The 22,625-nt window shown below is 42.5% G+C and overlaps 1 protein-coding gene across 2 annotated transcripts in view; it reads right to left on the bottom strand.

The window, feature by feature from the left end:
* CUL1 (cullin 1) overlaps window positions 1–22,625 on the bottom strand; it is a 103,657-nt gene that overhangs the window by 12,700 nt on the left and 68,332 nt on the right. For both annotated transcript variants that reach the window (XM_028846424.2, XM_028846422.2), the window contains exons 8-15: window positions 22,387–22,549; window positions 21,359–21,489; window positions 5,681–5,788; window positions 5,494–5,600; window positions 2,905–2,953; window positions 2,392–2,523; window positions 1,160–1,277; window positions 5–81 (exon numbers count right to left, since the gene is read on the bottom strand). In XM_028846424.2, coding sequence (XP_028702257.1) covers window positions 5–81; window positions 1,160–1,277; window positions 2,392–2,523; window positions 2,905–2,953; window positions 5,494–5,600; window positions 5,681–5,788; window positions 21,359–21,489; window positions 22,387–22,549 — 885 coding nt within the window. The remainder of the gene's footprint in view (window positions 1–4; window positions 82–1,159; window positions 1,278–2,391; window positions 2,524–2,904; window positions 2,954–5,493; window positions 5,601–5,680; window positions 5,789–21,358; window positions 21,490–22,386; window positions 22,550–22,625) is intronic.

Below are 22,625 nucleotides of genomic sequence, written 5' to 3'. Positions count from 1 at the left end.
TTACCTCTGACGGCAAGGCGAACGTACAAGACTGCTGGAAGGGCCAGGACCCGGAGCTCAGCACTTGAATGCTGAAGTCCACTGGGGGGCGGAAGAGAGGGGAGAGTGAACATTCTGGAATACATTAATTTGTTTATAAATTGAAAAATTCAATCATTTCAGATGAATGTAGGTTGCTCTTTATTAAAAAGCACATTAAATAAAAATCCTGCTTGAATATAAAATTAAGAATTGAACATTTTATTCAATTAAAATTAGCAAAAAGCGCAAGAGCCAGATATTCTTTTCTTCCAAAGAGTGACAGTCTTCATTTCGCTTCCACCTCGGAATTCTGCTGTCACATGCCTGCCCTGCTTCCCTTGCTTTCCTTTTCAGTCCTGAATCACTGAGTCCACTCAAGCCACGCCTGGGCTCGCCAGGCCCGGCATCATCACAGCCCCAGACTCATGGAAACTTACAAGCAGGAGAAAACTGCTAACTTCACTACAGTATGTGTTTCAGTTATTACTGTGAAAAGACACACATGGTCTATAAATTATAACACTAATTTCATCTTCACAGATAGTTACAAAGCCCACTGGCAAAACTGTCCAGGTTTACAATGGAATCGTTATCCTGATTTGGGAAAAATAAAACTCTCCATTTTTCCTTTAAAAAGACAAAGATGATCAAAAGATGACGTAAGCATAAATCTGCCATTCTACTACTATGCGAGACCTTAACATACCAGCCCAGCTGCCTCTCCTGGAGAACCGAATCACCTGTATCTGCCTGTACTGATCCCTAATCCCAGTCTGAAGCCACAGGTCTTTAGCTTGACTGTTACCTATGCAGGCCAAGGGAACATGAAAATAAATGCTAGAATGGATTCAAGCTAAGGTTTACTACAAGACAAAACCACGCCTGTGAGTCCCTCCCCAGATCCCAACAGGTGGTGACCTCGCCCCAGTACAGCTGACACCACTTCAGGGGCTGTCATCTCCTAATGTCACACGGGAGTTGGGGGAGGAGGGTTGGGCATTTGGGAAGAATCTCCTGATTCTTAGTTCTTGAATTTCTGACAAAGTCCTTCCCATCTTCACCTAATACTTTGTCATTTCTTCATTTGCTACAAAGAACTCTGCCTGTAAACACAACAGACAGACACACGGATACTCACAGTCTAGGGGTTCAGAATTTGTCAAGTGCTTTTTGAACTGCTCATTCAGATCTTTGCTCACGCCAATGTCTTGAAACATGCGCTGAAGTTTAGAGGTGTACTCGAACCCGCAAGCTTGCTGAGAAGAACGCAGACGACTGTCTTATTAATTTGTACAAAAATATAAATGTATACAAGGGACTCTTAGAGAAATCAGAGTATACAATATATAATTATATGGAACTACTAGCAAAGCTAGTACCATTTTGCTCTATTTTACAGTACAAATATGCATGGATTAATACACTGTCGAAAACCCCACAACTCTCTGTTGCACAGTGAAGTCTTTGCACACACAATTCACACACAATTTATGAGCATCTAAGAGCAAGGCGTCCTGGCACTATGGTAGAATACAGTGATGAAATAATTTGTCTCTATCTCTTACCAGAAACTGAACTGTGTGCCCCCAAAATCCCTGTGTTGAAGCCCAAACCTCCAATGTGATGCTATGTGGAGGGATGAGGTCTTGAACGTGGGGCCTCACAACGGGACTGGTGTGCTTGTAAGAGACGCAGAGGAGCTCTGCACTCTCTCTGCCACGTGAGGCACTGCAAGAAGGTGGCTGCCTACACAGCCGGAAGAGGGCCCGCACCAGGAACCGAATCAGCAGGCACCCTGATCTCGGACTTGCAGCCTCCCGAATTGTGAGAAACAATTTCTGTTGTTTAAACCACCTGGTCTATGGTATTCTCTCACGGCAGCCCACGCTGACAAAGATACCCACATAATTTCGGGTCACAGTAAAATATGCTCCAAGTCAGATAAGAGCAGTCGACAGCGCTGACAAACAGGTGCGCAAAGGAGGTGGCGGAAGAAGAGCTGCCGACAGCAAAGCAACCAAGCCCAGAGCAAACAAAACCTCCACTCAGCTCCAGGCCAGCACAATGTGAATGCGCTCCAAGGCCAAAGGTGTGAGAGGCAGGAGAGGCCCCACAGATGGTGAGCTGAGCCCAGCCAGGCCCGGGTAGGATGGAAGCCCCACGGGGGGCGTTGGGGGGAAGGGGTCAGGAAGGCACTGGGGCCCAACGAGAGTAGAGCGATAGTTGTGGGAGGCTTTCAGAAGAGCAGCGGCAGAGCTTCTTGTACAAATCACTGCACAAACTCCTCTGCCTGCCTCATAACATGGAGAGACTAAGAGCTGTTTTAATAATGACTCGGAAGCTGGGATTTTTCAGGAAGATGAAACTCACCTTTAACTTGGAGATCATGCTGGCTTCGGCATCGTCACTCGCGCTATTCTGGTGGACGAGCCTCTTGGCGAGCATCTTCGCATAGAACTTCTGAAATACGTCTTTGTCTTCTATGTACTTGAAGACAACCATCTGGCAAAGCCACCGAGACAACACACTTAACAAGCACACACACAAGCCGACAGTGCAGGGCCGACTGTCACCGGCCACAAGCCAGGAGCCAAGATGTGCCCTTGGCTTCGGGCAGGTCTGTACGCCAGCGTTTATGATGGCAAAAACTCCACCCCAGAGTCTTGAAAGTTTTGTGAATCCCTTAATTCAGTGAGTTGGACTATTACTGAGAAAAATCTGAATGCTAAAAGTAGTAACTCAATTTAGGAAGTAAAACCATAGATTCAAAATAAAATCAATGATTATTACTTTTTACATTTCACAGGCCCTCTATAAATAACATGACAAACAGCTTGTGAAATACACAGCTACTGGAAATGGGTATGATCATGAAGCACTTACCACTTGATTGAGTGTGTCTTCTAGTTCCGCCTCCTCTGGGTTCTTGGAACTGAAAATTTAAAAAAGATACCATGTTTTAAAACATCAGTACATTTAAACAAGCACCACTCAGCCAGAAAGCAGGTTCAAGCATTCAAAAGATCAGTTCTCATCAGATGAGTGCAGAGGAAGACGGAAGGTTGACTTTCCTTACAAATTGGCAATCTCATACCATAACCTCATCATTGAAGAACAGATTATGAAATAGTCATTTAGAATATCCAAGGTGAAAACCAACAGGAGATATTTATAAAACGTTTCCAAAAACATTCTGAAGAAGTTTGCCTTTAAGATAATCCACTTAAACTTCAGTAAAGGAAATTCACTTTACCAATTGCTTTCTAGTCCGCTGTAATTTAACTTTGGAGAAATAAAAAGGCACATAGATTCCCTTTCATGGCCCAGTCATTAAAGATAATGAAGGGGTTTAAATTCCTACTAAACTGCTGCCCTCTGTAGTTATATGTACAAGAGATGATTGTCCTTTAACAACTGATTCACTCTATGAACAAACAATAATTCAAAAGTGACTTAAAGGTAGATGAAGTTTTGTACAGGTCTTTTCTACAAGACCGCTTTATAAACAACACCCCTGATTCATAGAAAACGAATCAGCCACCACAGAAACTCTGAAGACGTGTCTCCAACTGGAGAAGAGGTGTCTCCAACTGGAGAACAGTTGGTTCAGAAAACCGAGCCCTGTTCTCGGCACTCTTGGGTCAGGGGTGTTCCTCTTCCCTTGGAGCAGTTTAACTTAGTGCCTCCCTGACTCCACTCGCCCAACACACACTCGTTAAATAGATGCTGTGGAAATGTCTCTGCCATTCTGTCTGCATCAGTGGCCTTAACCAGTAATCAGTAGACTTGACGAGGGATATTTATGAAAAGACAAGGGATAAAAAGGACACTAAGGCCAGGCACGGTGGCTCACACCTGTAATCCCAGCACTTTGGGAGGCTGAGGTGGGTGGATCACTTGAGGTCAGGAGTTGGAGATGAGCCTGGCCAACATGGTGAAACCCTGTCTCTACTGAAAAAAAAAAAAAAAAAAAAAAAATTAGCTGGGTGTGGCGGCATGCCTGTAGTCCCAGCTACTCAGGAGGCTAAGGCATGAGACTCGTTTGAACTCAGGAGGCAGAGGTTGCAGTGAGCCGAGATCATGCCACGGCATTCCAGCCTGGGTGACAGAATAAGACTAAGTCTCAAAAAAACAAAAACAAACAAACAAACAAACAAAATAAAACCAAAAAAACCAAAAAAACCCATGATACTAAGTGTTCTGTCAAACAAACTGAAGACCCAGTAGAGTATCTCCATAGTCATAATATGCAGCCCCCCAGAATGAAACCAAGTCACAAGAGGCCTTCCAATTTAAAGCCCCTTCTCATTTCTGGAGAGGATCCGACTTGTTAAATTACACACTAAACCAGGAATAAATATTCCTGTTTATTGCAATAAACAGGGGAAAAAAAAAAATCAAACACTCAGAGTTTCTCACTGGCCTTGGGTAAACTGGGTTAAGAGAAAGCTATTGACTTTCATCAAATGTTCTCCCATCATTTACCAAAAAGGCCACATAGTTTTTACACAGTTCTCTGTTAATGCAGTACACTACATCAGACTTGGTACTGCTGGGTTATCCTGATGTTCCTAGAAAGCTATACTATGTTTTGAAGAATTATTATTTAGTTCACAGGTAAATCTGGCTTGTTAATATTTTACTTAAGATTTCTGCAACTCTATTCTCAAGTGACACTTGTTTGTAGTCTTTTCATTCTGGTATATGTGGATATTCTCGGTCTCTTTTGTATTGGGGTTATGCTAGCCTTCAAGAGCTGTTTCAAATATAATTTATTAATATCAAAACCAGTATAATTTGGGAGTGGGGAAAACTATTGCAACAGAAAGCCAGAAGGAGATTGGCTTCCTTCATTAAAATCTTTAAAACGTATTGTTGTGATATTTGGAGTAGAGCATCTCTAAACTGAAAGACACTTAAAGTGAAAGAGAAGCTGAGAGAAACCAGAACATACAAACAAAACAATCAGTGAGAACTTCAAAACACAACGCAGAGGAGAAAGCTATATATTATCTTGCTTCCAGATCTTAATACACATACACTGATTAGAAAACATATCAATTGAGAAATGAGATTCAAAAGTAAAGAATATGAAACAGCAACAGAAACTCATCTAACAAAAACAAATTTAAAACTACACAGAACAACAAAGGTAATCTACGGCCATACCACCCTGAACTGAACGTGCCCGATCTCGTCTGATCTCAGAAGCGAACAGGGTGGGGCCGGGTTAGTACTTGGATGGAGAATAACCAAAGTCCCACAATACACTGAGACACCTTCTGTTTTCAAAACAGCCAGTGGGAGGGAAGGCGGATTTTCAACCGGAAAGACGATTACGTTCAAGCATTTTCTCTTGAGGCACAAAATTTACAATTTAATGTATGTAAAATGTAATGTAAGTTTTAATTCCTCATATAAAAGCTGAGATTTTAAACAGGTAGACTAAGAAAACATAGGGTCATTTAATACCTTTTCTTCAACAAGGAGTCACAGTATCGAGCCAGCAACTCAGGGGATTTACTGGATGACTGGGCCATCTTGGTAACCGCATTGTTGTTTATGAAGCGACCACAAGCCTGTGTTACACAAAATACAGTTAGAGACAAACGCCCCATCCACATATACTACAGGCAAGTCACAACCGTCACACACCTACCTTATCGAGAGCAGCCACAAAGCCAGCGTCATTGTTGAATGCAGACATTACCAGGGCATTGTATTTTTTATGAACATCAAGCACTGTCTGTACATACATTTTGGGGTCCTTAAATGGGGGCAGAAATAGAAACAAAAGATGGTTATTGGGGATTAAATTGTGTATTAATGTATACAATGCATGTACTAGTATATAAAATATTCTAAAAGCTATAGATACCTTTTCAAAGTTAAGAAATAAGATCAAGAAATACTTTTGGTACCATCACTGAAACACATAGGACATTTTGTTTACATACATAAAAAACAATCTATTCTCCACACTCAAAACTAAATATTGATTTCAAGCTTGCATTAAAAACAGTGAAAACTCAGAGATCACGAAAACAGCATTTTCCAAGCGACAGTTCTGCTTTGCCAATTTCTCCTTGTTAAACAGTCTGGACTGTTTCAGCTGGAGAAGGCTTTAGCCGCTCAGGTCGGTCATCAGCCCGGCTGCGCAGGCAACGCGAGGGAAAGCGGGGCTCAGGGCGCGAGTCTGACTGGTCCCCCACCCACTCACTGCAAACCAGAGGCGTGGATCTGCGTGGCGCTACGAGGGGTCAGGGCCTCACCGCAGGACGGGAAGAGGGGCAGAGCACGGCGCAGGGCAGCAAAGGGGCCTCCCTGCAACAAGGAACAACGTGGAAATGCAACGCGAAGGCTGGCCGCAGAGGCTGCTGTGGCCAAAGGCAGGCAGCGACAATGGAAAGCAAAGGAGACTGAGCTAAGTGCTAACAAGAAAAAGAGCGCTGCTGCTGGGCATGCAGTGCACGCCACCACCACCCTTTACGGGGCCGCGACAGCCCACGCTGGGAAGCAGGTGCTGTTTTCATCCCCATTCTACAGATGAACTGTCTGTCACAGCTAAGCACACTGCCAGGAACTGGTGGCAGAGACAGGCTTGGCTCCGGGCTGCGCGGGAGCCGGGCTGGGAAGGTTGGTGGGAGGGAGCTCCGGACCACCCCTAGCCAAGCACAGACCCAGGCGCTGGGGCACGCCCCTGTTGCCACAACACCGATCCATTAATCTGCAGGGCTCAGGTGCCAGAAATCAGCATTCCCAATTCTACCTAGTCTGCATTTTTTACAATTTGATTGATTTACTTGTTTTTAAAAAATAACATGTAAAAGTAAGGATGAATGATTTTTCTGCAACAGGGTTACACTAGGAGTGTCTGAAGTTTTCTGTTAAAAAAAGCTCTATACAATAAATGCAAGGTTTATTATTATTATGAATATATTGTGATAGGTTCAATAAGATATAAATATGGTCTCTACCTGACATAAACATTTGATAAGAGAAAACATTAAAAGGGAACTTAATGCAAAATAATTGCCAAATAAAAATCACTTAATATTCAAAGGCAGTATTGCAGATATTTACTATTTTAAAATTACCATCTTAAAAATGTTAAAACACACAGAGCGTTAACTGCACTTCCAGATAGCCTTGCTCTTTGTTTCATGGCTATCCCAGACGTAGGGAAACTTCTTCCACTTTGCCTGGATGGTCTTAATCTTCAGAGTGAACCAAAAGCACCTCCAAGTTGGGCCATATCTTATTTCATATAAGCTTGCTTCTTTTAAACAATGAAAATATTTTCTGCTTGACCTAATTGTGGTTTTGCCACTGAAATAGATATTGTTTCTGCCAATTCAGAATTTAGATCACTTTCAGATTTCACATCAAATTATTCCAGAACATTCAGATATACTTCTCTCTGCCTTCCTTCTGTTACAGTATTTACAAAGTGCTCTAGCCTACAGCGAGGATTCAAACACTAGAAAGTGCTAGAAATGTTATTGGGTAGTTTTCGAACACGGTAACATGCAGGATCTCTTAACAAGTTAACGGCCCTACAAAGAACTGCGTGTCAAAACTGCCAATTTAAGGGCTCAATTTGCTTCCAAAACTTGCTATTTTTCTGGAAGGCCACTCGCAGGATTTATGTGTAGTATGTTATGTATATAAATATTAATACTTATTTTATTTGCAAGAATGACTTCACCCTTAGCAGCAGGGGGCTACAGACCCACCTTACAAGGCCTTGCCCACCTGGCAGCCTGACCACTCAGCCTGCACGGCTTCCCTGCCACACGCCTTCACCCTCTTTCCCGAAAACGCCAGCCTCGACTTACTCCACGCTCTTGCTTGCGATCTGTCATTGGTGGACTCCTCTGAACCAGTGACATCTCTCTGTTGACTATAATGTTTCCGAATTACAATACTTTTCCGAATTTTCTCAAAATTTTTTGGCCATTTTTTGTCAGATTTGGAATTTGGAAAAATATCAATTTCCCGAGGAATGCCAGGAACAACTTCTCCCATGGAAAGCCACATCTCCAGGAGTCAAGAAGTCTTCAGACTCCAATTCCAAAATGCTTTCAACTACAGCAGTCTGGCTGGTGAGATGGGAGGACTCGCATGGAACCTACTAAGGGAAGTGTGTCAAAACACTGGCCTTGGCTGGGCTCGGTAGCTCATACCTGTAATCCTAGCACTTTGGGAGGCCGAGGCGGGCAGATCATGAGGGTCAGGAGTTCTAGACCAGCCTGGCCAACATGGGGAAACCCCATCTCTACTAAAAATATAAAAAAATCAGCTGGGGGTGGTGGCAGGCACCTATAATCCCAGCTACTCGGGAGGCTGATGCAGGAGAATCGCTTGAACCCAGGAGACAGAGGTTGCAGTGAGCCAAGATCGCACCACTGCACTCCAGCCGGGGTGACAGTGCGAGACTCTGTTTCAAAAAAAAAAAAAAAAATCTGGCCTTGAAAATGTGAATTTAGTATTTGAGGTTCAGAGAAAAGCCATTTAGGAACTGGTCAAGGAGCAGACAAAGAACACACTAGAATAATATAGGTGAGAGAATTTTAAGGAAATAGAGACAAGATGTTCAAAACGGGAGTAGATTTAACATTCGGGAGGTAAACGATGAAGAGAGGTTACAAAACTTTAAGGAGAGAGATCAGCTGGATCAAATGGATGTTTTTTTTTTTCAAGAAAACAAAGAACGAATGTTTGAGGTTTACAAAAATAAGTAGTAATGGGTTTGACTCAGGACCCTCCATGTATTCACAGGAGCTTTTCACATGTAAGAAACAGGACATCTCCCAGGCTGTCCCTCAGGGCTCATTCAACTGCTACATGATTGCAGTTGTTACACTGAGGACAGACACATTCAGGTCTACACCAAACTTCCCCTACGTGAGCCCACGTGGCCTGCCCTGGGCCATCATGGGATTCCCAAAGCCTTATGTCATGAATGGCCTGATCCGCTCCCCAGTCCTGCGTTCTCTGGAGCTCTTCTTGGCAAGCGCCACCACTCACCCAGCAGCTCGTCAGGGCCCCAGGACTCAGTTCCTGCTTTCCCACTCATGACTCCTGTGAATCCACTCGATCCACATAACCTGTCCATTTCTTTTCAACGTTTTATTGTGGAAAAAATTCAAATATATTCACAATTAGAAAGAGCAGTAAAACTTACCCCATGTACTCATCATCCAGTTTTAACAACTGTCAAAACGCAAAACCTGTCGGTTACAAAGCCAGCATCTTTGCATCATTCTTCTCTCCATTCCCCCCACGACCAGCCCAGTCTCCAGTGGGCCACTATCACTACCTGAACCATGACAACAAACCTAACTAACCTAACTGGCATACTTGTGTGTTAGTCAAGGTTCCCCAGAGGGACAGAACTAATAGGAGATAAATATACGGGAGTTTATTAAGTATTAACTTACACAATCACAAGGTCCCACAATAGGCTATCTGCAAGCTTGAGGAGCAAGGACAGCCAGTCCGAGTCCCAAAACTGAAGAACCTGGAGTCTGATGTTCAAGGGCAGGAAGCATCCAGCATAGGAGAAAAATGTAGGCTGGGAGGCTAGGCCAGTGTCGCCTTTTCACGTTTTTCTGCCTGCCTTCTATTCGCTGGCAGCTAATTAGATTGTGCCCACCCAGACTGAGGGTGGGTCTGCCTTCCCCAGCCCACTGACTCAAATGTTAATGTCCTTTGGCAACACCCTCACAGACATGCCCAGGAACAACACTTTGCATCCTTCAATCCAATCAAGTTGACACTCAATATTAACCATCACAACTTGTAACAACTCTTCTTCTTTTCACCTACTTTCTACATGGCAGCAAGCACATATATCCCGTCGATTCCATGACTGTATCACTCTCCATTGGTTTCCTCGAGACCTTAGGATTAAGCCAATTATCATCAACACGGCTTTCAAGGTCTCTCCTGGTCTGGCCAGCCCATGCTGCCTTCATGCTTACCTTCTACCTCAGGTCATACCTGGTTTCTTCATTCTTAGAATGGGCTGTGTGTACGCCCACCGAGGGGCTTTGTTCTGTCTGGGATCCCCCTTTGCCCAGCTAGCTTTAACTCTTTTCTCCATCTCAAACACTTTTTTCAGGGACGCTTTCTCTGAATTTCCAAGATAGGCCGAGGCTGCCCTGCTGTTAGATTACCCAAACCCCATCCCAACACTAATCACACCTGCCAATTCCTTGCTAATGGCCTTTCTTGCTGGGCACATCTCAGTGCTGCCCACTGGGGCCATGTCTGCCTGCGGCCACCGCCATACTTCTAAATACCTAGTGAAGTGGCATTCGTCAAATCATCTCCTAAATGGCTGAACCAGCAACATCATAATAATGATAACTGAATCACAACCTTTTATTCCATACATTTCCACTAAAAGGATAATTCTAAACGCCAATTTCACGAAGAGAAAATACACGTTAAGAGTCTCACATAACTTTTTATCCTACTCTTTCTTAAAAAGGTAAACCAAATATGGCATACAGAGAGGTCGGAGGGCATCATCTCATGGAGAGTTGGTATATATTTACACACAATTTCTGGGGGTCAGTTGTGATCCCAAGTGATACTTTAACACTCGAACACTTCCTAATAACCCAGCACCATTCAAGAATATTGCTAAAGAGGAACACTGGGGTGCTACAGGCTCGAGGGGAGCCTCCTTCACCATTTCGCGTACATAAACTGGTGCTCTCCAGGCTGAGGGGACAGATCTGACAGTCTGTGGAAAGCTGCTCTTGCCTACACTACCTCTGAGGGTACATTCAGCCTCCACATCTTTCATCCAGCAAAGGGCTAAAGAGAGCAGATCAATTATAAGAGCTTTAGGAGAGTTCCCTGAGGACAGGCAGTCAACAACAACGCTCAACCTCAGGACACCAGGACCTGGCTCGACACTGTCCACAGTCTTACCTCTAGATAATTTTTCCTTAAGAAGGGGAGAGAAATGAGGCCCCATTAAGTAACAAAAACGTATCGTGCAGTTGTTTGGGGGCAGTGTCGTTTTTCCCATTAGCATCAGCACTTGGTCTTCAAGTAATATTATCTCCATGCAAAACATAGAGAAGCAAAGGTTTCAGAAAAAAAACCACAGAGATTTATGTGTGCAGATCAGGTACTTAGACCATTATCTGGGAAGGTGCTCAGTGGTGTCCCCACCACCCAGCATGGTTCTGTGTCCCCACCGCCCGGCATGGTTGTGTCCCCACCGCCCGGCATGGTTCTGTGGTCCCCACCGCCCGGCATGGTTCTGTGGTGCCCACCGCCCGGCATGGTTCTGTGGTGCCCACCGCCCGGCATGGTTCTGTGGTGCCCACCGCCCGGCATGGTTCTGTGGTGCCCACCGCCCGGCATGGTTCTGTGGTGTCCCCACCGCCCGGCATGGTTCTGTGGTGTCCACCCCTGCCAGTCTGTGTGCGCTCAGGGGAAAACATTAATTTCGATATTAATAGGCAAAAAAATGTTAGACCTCAAAAATCATTTAGAAATAATCTTGCATTTTCTTAATAGGCCTTTTCTACTCTATCACCTAACCTCTTTCAATAAGCAGCAACCAACAGTTTTTCAGATGGAGCGTGGTCTAAAACTTAAAATACTGAGACAAAAACACTAACAGTTGAGTAAGTACTCTTTTCTCATTCTTTTATTTATTTATTGTTTTTTGGGACAGGGTCTCGTTCTGTCGCCCAGGCTGGAGTGCAGTGGTGTGATCTTGGCTCACTGCAACCTCCGCCTCCCTGGTTCAAGTGACTCTTCTGCCTCAGTCTCCCAAGTACCTGAGATTACAGGTGCATGCCATGACACCCAGCTAATTTTATTTTTAGTAGAGACGGGATTTCACCATGTTGGCCAGGCTGGTCTCAAACTCCTGACCTCAGGTGATCCACTCGACTGAGCCTCCCAAAATGCTGGGATTATAGGTGTCACCCACCGTGCCTGACCTTCATGATTTTCGTGGCGACGCCCCGGCAATGTTAAAGAATGCAGCAAGAAAGTGCTCCTCCCCCAGAGCCTCTATTGGTCTAAATTCAAAAATCCAGCTGCTCCTGGATTTCAGTCATACACACGGAGCATTGGAATGAGCGCATTTTAAGTCTTCCCTTTACTACGCATCATATACTACATGAGAGTTAATTTGGAGAACTCCCCAACACATGCAGACTCAGCTAAAACATTGTTTGAAGAGGGAGTTCCTCTGGGTTCCCCAGGACTCACAAGATTAATAACAAATCACTGGCTGACATCTATGGACTACTTCATCCAACAACAGCAGAATATACTTTCTTCTCAAATCCGCCCGCCTCAGCCTCCCAAAGTGCTGGGATTATAGGCGTGAGCCACCATGCCCAACCTTTTCTCATTATTTTAACTGGCCTACCTGCTGCTACTTTTTGCTTCAATCATTTGTATCTATCTTGGAATCATGGCTCTGTGCCTCAGACCATAATTTTTAAATTTTTAATGTCATTGTTGCCTTTGGATTCTGATCTACTATCTACACATTCCTGATCCCAGCGCCATCACTGTGTGGGTTTCATTTTGATTCTGGCCTTTGTTACGTCCCCTGGTTGTTCCCCTAGTCCTGGCTGACACTTATATTTTCCTTTAGTTCAAGGTGAGGCTGGAGTCCTTGTTTTCAGCCTTTTGGAATGTACTCTGTAAATGTGGAGGCTGTAAGTGGACTAGATTCAGGGGCTGAATGTTTAGAGACGAAAATGTTAAACTTTGAAAGTAGAACTAAGACTTGCCAGGAAAGACTGACTTCTCTGAAGAGAATGAAAAGATTCCCCAGGCAGAATGATGTTTCAGAAAGGAATAATTAAGTTAGTTCAGAAGCAGAAGTAGTGTATAGGAAGATGGGTAGTAGGGCTGCCTGACTCAGTGAGGATCGACAGGAAAGAGAAGTTCATGGGCAGGGTCTCTAATTGGCCTTGAACCAATCAAGGGTTACTTTAGTACTTATTTCAACTCCAATTTAGTTGATGTGGGTATAAAGTCAAATTTGGGTAGGGACATGCATCCATAGTGGATTTGCTTGTGAAATGATTAAAGTCTTCCCTACAATTAAGAGAAAGGAGGGTGTATGTTGGATATAACAATGATAGCCTGGGCCAGGTGTGGTGGATCACACCTCTAATCCTGGCACTTTGGGAGGTCAAGGCGGGTGGATCAGCTGAGGTCGGGAGTTCGAGACCTGCCTGGCCAACATGGCGAAATCCTGTCTCTACTAAAAATACAAAAATTAGCCAGGCATGGTGGCATATGCCTATAATCCCAGCTACTCAGGAGACCGAGGCAGGAGAATCACTTGAACCCGGGAGGCGGAGGTTGCAGTGAGCTGAGATCATGCCATTGCACTCCAGCCTGGGTGACGGAGTGAGATTCCATCTCAAAAAAAAAAAAAAAAAAAAAATCAAAGCCTGGTTATGTTAGACTCCAAAATGACAACTGTACATTTTCTTTTAGGGAAAATGATTATTCTCTTCATCCCTTGGCAAGATAAAATAAATCCAAACCATCCTCGTTTCTTTGAAGTTATGTACCTATAATTCACAAATTTAGCTACATGCCATCTGAATCAGTGTATATGATCAGCATACATGCTATCTGAATCAATGTATATTATCAGCATATATCAGTTCTTTGTGTAATTAAACGTTCGACTTACTGTACAAAACTATGCTTCCTTTTGTCCTAAAGACACTTTCTCCTTTCCAACATCCACTTAATCAAAGCCTGCACATTTCTTTTGTTTCTTAAAAAATGTTTTAATATAGAAAATTTTCAAATGTTCAAAATGAGAAAAGACCCGGGCGCGGTGGCTCACGCCTGTAATCCCAGCACTTTGGGAGGCCGAGGCGGGCGGATCACAAGGTCAGGAGATCGAGACCACGGTGAAACCCCGTCTCTACTAAAAATACAAAAAATTAGCCGGGCGCGGTTGTGGGCGCCTGTAGTCCCAGCTACTCGGGAGGCTGAGGCAGGAGAATGGCGTGAACCCGGGAGGCGGAGCTTGCAGTGAGCCGAGATCGCGCCACTGCACTCCAGCCTGGGCGACAGAGCGAGACTCCGTCTCAAAAAAAAAAAAAAAAAAAAAAAGAGAAAAGAATAGTAAAATCAACCCCCATAAACCCATTAGCCAGCTTTAAGGAATAGCTATGGCTCTAAGAGTCCAGGAGTTTCTCATCTGACCCTCTTCCTACATGTGTAAGCCGGTTTTATCGATGTGTATCCCATCTCCTTTGAGCAAACCAAGCCGGGATACACTCCAAATGTAAGGTTCTGTAGCTAATGTTATCAATGACTGGACAATTTTCTTCTCTTACCATCCACAGAATGTTTGCATCAAGACTCAGTTGTTTAATCATGCACTTAACTACAGAAGACAAAGGGGATCTTGGATGTCCAACTAAACCCAAACTCAAATCTACCAGAAGTACCTGGTAGTACATTAGTCTGTTCACTGTATCTAAGTTCACAAATGACTGGGCTTTTATAATTATTTCTAATTCGGCTTCCCAATCCAAATCACAGAACTTTTTCTGCTAAGGTGCTAGGATTTACCCCTTAGTCTTCCACTGAAAAATAACTTGCCAGAGCTACCTAATTTCTGCCTATCAAATTCTCTATCTGACGTGCTGCCTTTTATAAGTGTTATACCATCAGCCCAATCCTGGAGCCAGCTACTGAGAGCAGCTTCTGAAAATTTCTCCTGTTTCAACACAGCAATTCTCTCAGAACCGCAAATAACTTTCACAACACTGCTCCTCAGTCAGTGTCTGCAGCTCAACACCCCAGTGTTAGAGCCAGCAGCCCTGCTGGGTGTTGAAGTATCTAACAGACCCCTCTCTGTTGGGCCACACTGCAATACCTGTTAGGCTGAGGACACTAAATCAAGATATGGTTTCAAAGAGGTGCTTTTTTGTTGCTACTTCTGCCCTGAGGACCAAGAGTAAGGAAATATTCTCTTACAGCCTGATTTATGTTTGTTTATAAAACTGTCTTTGTAGGGGAATACAGTAACATCCAGATTGCTGAGCCATTATGTGTTAAACATTCAAAATGGAATCAACTGTATAGTCAAGCATTAACTAACAAGAACTTACAAGCTTGCATCATTTGACCCTTCTCCTGAACCTTATTTTGGCATTATGCTATAAGTTGGTGGCATGGAAAATTATCAAACTACCCAAGGACTTGACATCCTATTTCCTTGTACGTGTACTGCTGATGATGCTGTCCACGGCACTACCATGCTTTTTAGGATGAGCCACTGGAGAAAGTATCCTCAGCTCTGACCACCAAGAAAAATCATTCTGCGTTACCAGCTGATTATACCCCACGGCGCTGGCTGTCTTTAGTGCCAAGCTCTCTGTACTGACTACAATGATTTCAGGGCAAATTATGACTAACTCTAACCAGAGTACTGGACTGCATTGCACACACTTTGAGAATTATATTAAGCTTTATTCTGTGTTTCATATCCTTATTTTGCTCCTCTCTGATTTATCCTATTTTATTTCACGTATTGTGTAAGCGGCCCCAAGTCCTTTTCAGAGCAATGGGAAGTATAACTAAGATGTAAGTATACTGAAACCCTATTCTGGATACGGTGTCATGCTAAGCTCTGAGGACACAAAACTGGATAGAGCCATCTCTGCTACAAGAGAGGGACATTCACACGGACATCTAAAGCATAAAGTAGTACACATGTCACATCAACAGTCCAATGTGCTATTATTTCGAGGGGGAGATGCTACCATTCCAATGTGATTGAGAAAACTTTTCAGCTGGGTGTTGAGAGATAAATAGGTTATTTCACAGGTAGAAAAAAGAAGGACTGTGTCTAAGAAGAGAAGACAGAAAAACTAGGAAGGTAGAGTGAGGCAAATTTATGCAATGGTGAGCTCCAGCTGAGATGACACACGCAGCGGGGTCAAGAGTCGTGGAGCCGAGACGGCAGCCCTGTAGCAGATGCCCTTCACCATTACCATCCACAGATCCTTGCTGGGTAAGAGGCTAGGCCCGAAACCGCAGAGCATAAAACTGTAATGAGGCGTGAGCTTCGCTCTCAAGGGCTGTACAACCTATGGTGCAGTGACAGGAAGCACAGGAAGTTATAAACACATGTACACTTGTGATGAGAGTTTTACAAATAGGGTTTAGGATGGAAGAGTTAAGGTCAGCTCTTTCTAGAAGGGAGGATTTGAGCTGGCCTTAAAAGCAGGACTAAGACAAACAGAAGGTAAGAATGACTGTGTTACAAATAGAGACATTAGCCAGGGTTTCGGGGTGGGGGAATGATATTATAATAGTTTCACTGGAAGATGGGGTTCATGAAAATGTGGGCTAATTAGAGGATTTTCATTTAGTATAATATGATTTATATTATCACAAGGAAGGGCTTTATTCTGCTTTGTTTAAAACAAAGGATGAAAAGAACGCAGAGTAAAATTATAAACGTATTAAGTGGTATTTCTGAAAGATGAAACTGCTAATTATCATGAGGGATAAAAGGGAATGGGAGAGGTGTGGGGCCATTTGGGAAGAGAAGTGATAGATGAAGCCCAGATTAAGATGGTAGCCTTGGGACTGGAGAGAAAATGCACAGAAAACAGTAAGAGCCAAGGGAGGAGGAATTCCCATGCTCCACTGACTCATCCAGACGACAGAGGAGGAGACAGCTCGCTATCGAGACAGGCCGGCTGCTTACTGCTTTGAGAAGGATTCTGAGGCCACATCCAGACCCTGTGGGAAATTATACCCTATTAGATTACTAATGCTTACGATGAACAAAGCATGAGGGCAGAGTGACTCATGCATGCTACACAGCTGCCACCTCTGTGCTAAGGAATGGATGAAGAGGTGAGTTTCAAATGGACATGCAATGTAGGCACTAAACCAGGCAGATGAGGTCATGGAGATGTGACAAGGACAAAGGCAAGGCATTCTAATTCAGAATTCTTGACATCACGTCTACTACAGGAATGCCCTAAATGCTTGCTGAATAAATGAAACGACCATTTCGGTTTGATCTGCAAAATTTGTTTGCCCTTTGAGTTGAAACACCGACTACATCATGCAGCTAAAAATACTCCTCAATTTGGGATTATGTTTCAATAAACCCATCATATACTGAATGTGTGGTTTTTTTTTTTTTTTTTTTTTTTGAGACAGAGTCTCACTCTGTCGCCCAGGCTGGAGTACAGCAGTGCAATCTTGGCTCACTGCAACCTCCGCTTCCCAGGTTCAAATGATTCTCCTGCCTCAGCCTCCGGAGTAGCTGGGATTACAGATGCCCGCCACCACGCCCAGCTAATTTTTGTACTTTTCGTAGAGACGGGGTTTCGCCATGTTGGCCAGGCTGGTCTTGAACTCTTGACCTCAGGTGATCTGCCCGCCTTGGCCTCCCAAAATTCTGGGATTACAGGTGTGAGCCACTGCGTCCGGACCTCAGTGTGTGACAATATTTTCAATGTATGATGAGTTTATTGAGAGTATCATAAATGCCTATTGCTTTTATGCCATTTTAAAGTCAAAAAACTCATTAAGGTGAGCCATTCTAAGTAGGAGACTGTAGTTGCTTTGGTCAACTAAGAAAAATTAAGAGCCTAGCACAGGGCCAGGCACACACAGTGGGCATTCAATTATTTGTAAAATGACCACAGGAAGGAATGGTCTCTGCTTTCAAGACGCTCCCCTTCAAGCCTCACTAAGTGGATGGGGGCCATCGCTTTCTATATTTTAATATAGATTATTTTTCGATACATTCCCAACCTGTTCCTGGGCCAGCAATCATGCATGGGGTCACCTGCCTATTAAACAAGCCATTTCTCCTATTCCTTGCTCAGCTTGCAACCAGTTTTAAATCCCATCCTTGAATATTTGTGTGCAAAGTTCCCAAAGTCCTCCTGGCGCCCCAGAGCAATAGGCTGATTGCCTCACATATCAGTTGAGCACAAATGCCCTTGATCATGAGGCTCTCTGAAGACTGGAGAGAACGCTTCCAAACAAAGCAGAATCCTGATGGACAGTCCCCGCCCGCCGACGCCCAGGTTGGGAGGGCTCTCCCTTCAGTTTCACTTCACTGAGGGCTGCCAGCTTTTAGGTGGCGAGAGGGAGATGCCATGAGGGAAATTCCCTTTGAGCCAGTTTTCCAGAAATAGCCTTTAATTTTTAAATTGGTTTTAACTAGGAAAAAAACAAAATGCCTTAAGAAAAATTCATAAGTAGGTTCTAAAACATCGAACACAAAAAATATTTGATTTACATGATAAACTGGAAACCTCTAAGAATTTCAGTCTAGGCCAGATATTAGCAGTAAAACCGGTTTTCTAACCAAATTAGTGGTATAAAAGGACTAGCCAGATAAGAAACTGTTTTTGGCCTCTCAAAGGAGTTTATTTCATCAATAACAGCTTCAGTGTAACATATAGAGTGTTCTAGTCCAGAGAAAGACACAGGACTGATATTACACTTTTTTGCACTTAAAAAAATCGCTTACGTAGTGCCTTCTATGGCATTTAATATGCTAATTACAAATGATTCTCGTACACTATGATTCAACTTAATTAGGCAAAAATTTTTAAACTTTAAAAATTGTGTTCTCAAGGTAATTAAATCCCACTTAAAATCATGTACAATAATTCTAAGTTTTACTAACCTATTTTTCTCCTGATTTTTCATAATCAGTGGGTTTTTGAAAATAATTATGGTTTGGGTTATAATCTGTCTTCTACATTTACCGCATAAATGATAAAAACTAAAACCTATTTAAAAGTATTTGTTTTTTAGCAGCTGTGTTTCTTTCTTACAATAAGTAATCAAGCACCTACTGTGTGCCAGGCTATGGCCTAGGCACCCACGCTCCCTCTGAGCTTCAATTCTGTGGGCTTTCCCAGAGATGGAGAATGGAGGTAGCAAGCGTGAGCCCAGAGCAGGGAAGGGCACGAGGAACCCACACACCAGTCAGACAACATTCCAACAGGAGGAGCCAATGGCAAGTTTGCAAATAAGAATAAAAGTGGATTTCAGGAAACACTCCTTTTGCAGAAAATTGGAAAAGTATTTGCTTTCCTGAACATTTTACTTCATAAGCACAACGATTAAAAAACCCAGAGTTTCATGAGTTCAGTGTAGAAACAGTTCTTATGTAAACAATAAATAGAATCAGTAACTTACTAAAAAAACTAATATATGACTTTTGCAAGTGAAGGTGGATGCAACATGGGTTTACTGAGCTATAACTCTTCTTCATGGGGGAAAATCTTGTTTTGGTTCTTAAATTCAGGTTAATAAGTGGCTTAGATTTAAGTAGTACAAGCATTGTTTAAAAGCTTGATTTCTCATAAAATGTAACTGCTGGTAAAGACAGTTTATTTGTGTTGTCATTGCTGACAGATGAAGCTTCCTCAAATAGAGAAATGATTTTACATAGAAGGTATATACTTTTGCTTTAACTGGTTGAGTTAGGTAAATGTCAGATTCAAGACTCCCACTGACAAAGTCAATCGGACAGCATTTATTCAGTGCCCAGAATATCAGGCAGCTGATTGTATCCAAGAAAGAAAACAATGGGACATAAGAATCATAGTTGATTACTTCTCCAATTTAGAACCTTACTTTGGTTTGGAAAAGATGAACATTAGAATTAATATCCCATCTTTCCTATAAAACTGAAAACGTAATTTATAATGCCTATTTTTTTTTCCTTTCTTCCTTTTAAAGGAGACAGGGTCTCACTACATTGCCCTGGCTGGTCCCGAACCCCTGGGCTCAAGTGACCCTCCTGCCTCAGGCTTCTGAGTAGCTGGGACTATAGGTACACACCACTACACCCAGCTATCATGTTTATTTTAAATCTAACTATATTTACATAGAACACGAGTTCCCTAAGGCCAATCTCATACCTAGTATATAGCAATTTACATGAAAAAAACAAAAACTGCTTCGTTAATCTATCTGATGAAATAACAGACTTCCCACTTAATTCATTTCAAGGAAAGTCAAGTAATTTACTTGGCTCTGCTGCCCATATAGGTAAATTGAGTTCTGAATCAACAACTGGGAAGGCATCTTCTATTACTGAAGAAATGTCTTCACCAAATTGGCCCCTTTTGAATCACAGGGGGTGAGGGGGGTGTGTGTGTGTGTGAATCAGGCCCTTTAAAGGAATATTTAGCTTGGAAATAAAGTCATAAAAACTGAAGGGTAATTTTTAAATGAGTTTTTTAAATTAAAAAAATTGCGTGTACTCATAAGAACATGTAGCAGTCATCACTGCTGAGCAATTAGTGCCCTGATTTAAGCACTTTACATGTTTTATTTACTCACAAATATCCTATGAGAGAGGCATTATCACTCTATTTAAAAAAAATAAAAATAAAATGAAATGACAGGGACAGAAGTAACTCGCCAAGGGTCAGACAGCCGTCGATGGTGGAGCTGAGATCCGAGTGCAGGCAGCCTGGCCAGGCTCTGGAATCCCCACACGGTAAAGACACTGTATGTGCCGACACTGAGGACTCCATACTGAAGTTTTTACTAAAACCTACAGATCTTTTTCACAAAATCCACGGCTAAGCCAGTTCCCTCCCATATTGTCAGCATAAAATTGTTTTTAAAACCCTAAAGGAAAGCTTTATACTCAACCCTTTAATAATTCCTAGAGGCGACTGAGTGCCAGCAGCAACTCCAATATTAAACATGGAAAAGAAGCCTTCCAAAGAGAGCAGAAAAGGAAGGATTAAAAAAACACGATTTTTGATAATGTTATCAAAAATAATTAATCATTATGCACAATAAAGTCAAAACAAGAGAAGCTTTCTGCATTCAGATGTAAGAACCAATGTGTTTTAGAAGCTGTTCTTCTCGGCCAGGTGTAATGATTCAAGCCTGTAATCCCAGCACTTTGGGAGGCCAAGGCGGGCAAATCACCTGAGGTCTGCAGTTCGAGACCAGCCTGGCCAACATGGTGAAACCCCGTCTCTACTAAAAAAACAAAAATTATCCAGGCATGGTGGTGGGCGACTATAGTCCCAGCTACTGGGGAGGCTGAGGCAGGAGAATGGCATGAACCCAGGAGGCCAAGCTTGCAGTGAGCCGAGACGGCGCCACTGCACTCCAGCCTGGGCGACAGAGCGAGACTCCGCCTCAAAGAAAAAAAATAAAGCCAAAGCAAGGTTCTCAGAGTTCGAATGAAAATGTTACCACTTAGATTTGGAAGTAGAGATGCATAACACATGCTTGCAGTTCACATGTGGAAATAATCAGCGTGACTGATTTTCAGTGAAATCTTACTTACATTTAAAGCGGCTTCTCCACACTTTTCAATGGCTGCAAGACCCTGATTATGAATGTGTGTCTCCAACAGTTTTTTCAATTCTCCTAGGCCATCCTGGATTCTAGATACAAGATTATACATGCGTCCCAAATCTGAAAGAGGAAGAAACCCCTTTTATGCACTGAAACAAACTTTGCCTATCCACTCTACTAATTATGTATTTATACTGAGATGAAAAATACTCTGCAATAACCATGTTTTTAGACTTTAATAACAAATAGCATTTAATTATAACCAAATATTCTCTATTTGGAATATGTACATTTTGCTAAAAGTAACAATGAAATTATGTTATTGTAAGTTTATTTTCCTCCTTACTATGAGAAACCACTAACATAAGAATAAGCAAAAAAAAAAAAAAAAATATATATATATATATATCAGAAACAACTCTAATGCTTCCTAAAATTCTCAAGATTGAAATAGTATTTATGCCTGACACATAACAGGCACTCGAATATTTGTTTAAAAATAATGAATGTATTTAAGGAGAATATGGATTTCTATCTCAACTATAAAAACAAATGAGTTAAGAAAAGGTCTCCCAAATTCTTCATTTAAGACATGTATATAGCATATGGTTACTTTGTGAGGACCACAGAAGAAAAACCCAAACTTCAACCCTTTATTGAGCTCCTAACATGCCCCAGGTAAAACATGGGAGTGGTTAAGGGAAATATAAGATGACGGTCTCCTCATTTTAGATAATTTTCAAAGGAAGAACAGTCAAGAAAAAACTTAGTGTAGCATCATTTAATGCTAAAGTGTATGCAGCAAGTCATACTCTAAATACACTCTTCCCTCAAGTCAAACCAAAATGCTCTGCAGAAGTCTGAAATCGCTACATAACAATGTACAAACACATGCATCTTTTTAAAAATGACTGACATGGGCAAGCAACACCATTGACTTGAGAGTCTAGAATCTCAAGCAATATCAAAACAGCAGATAATAATAAATACCTACGTTTTATGAGTCTTGTGGCTCACCTTCATTTTTGTCAGCATCCAATAAATTCTGAAATTCTGTGTGGAAAATTTCCAAGTGTTTTTCGATGAGGACTTGTTCACATTTCCTTGCTAATTCATCTTGTGTGCTTTCATGAAGGTAAACCTGAACTCTTCGTTGTTCCTCAAGCAGACGAGCCTCTGCCTGCAGAAAATTAATTCAAGTGAATGGTTTTGATTCATTGGTAAAGAACTGTTACAATTCTTTAATATGTAAATTA

This window comes from Macaca mulatta, chromosome 3 (assembly GCF_049350105.2).
Source record: "Macaca mulatta isolate MMU2019108-1 chromosome 3, T2T-MMU8v2.0, whole genome shotgun sequence".
NCBI classification, from domain to species: Eukaryota; Metazoa; Chordata; class Mammalia; order Primates; family Cercopithecidae; genus Macaca; species Macaca mulatta.
The sequence above is the reverse complement of the archived record's forward strand: the minus strand, read 5'-3'. Positions and strand labels throughout refer to the sequence as shown.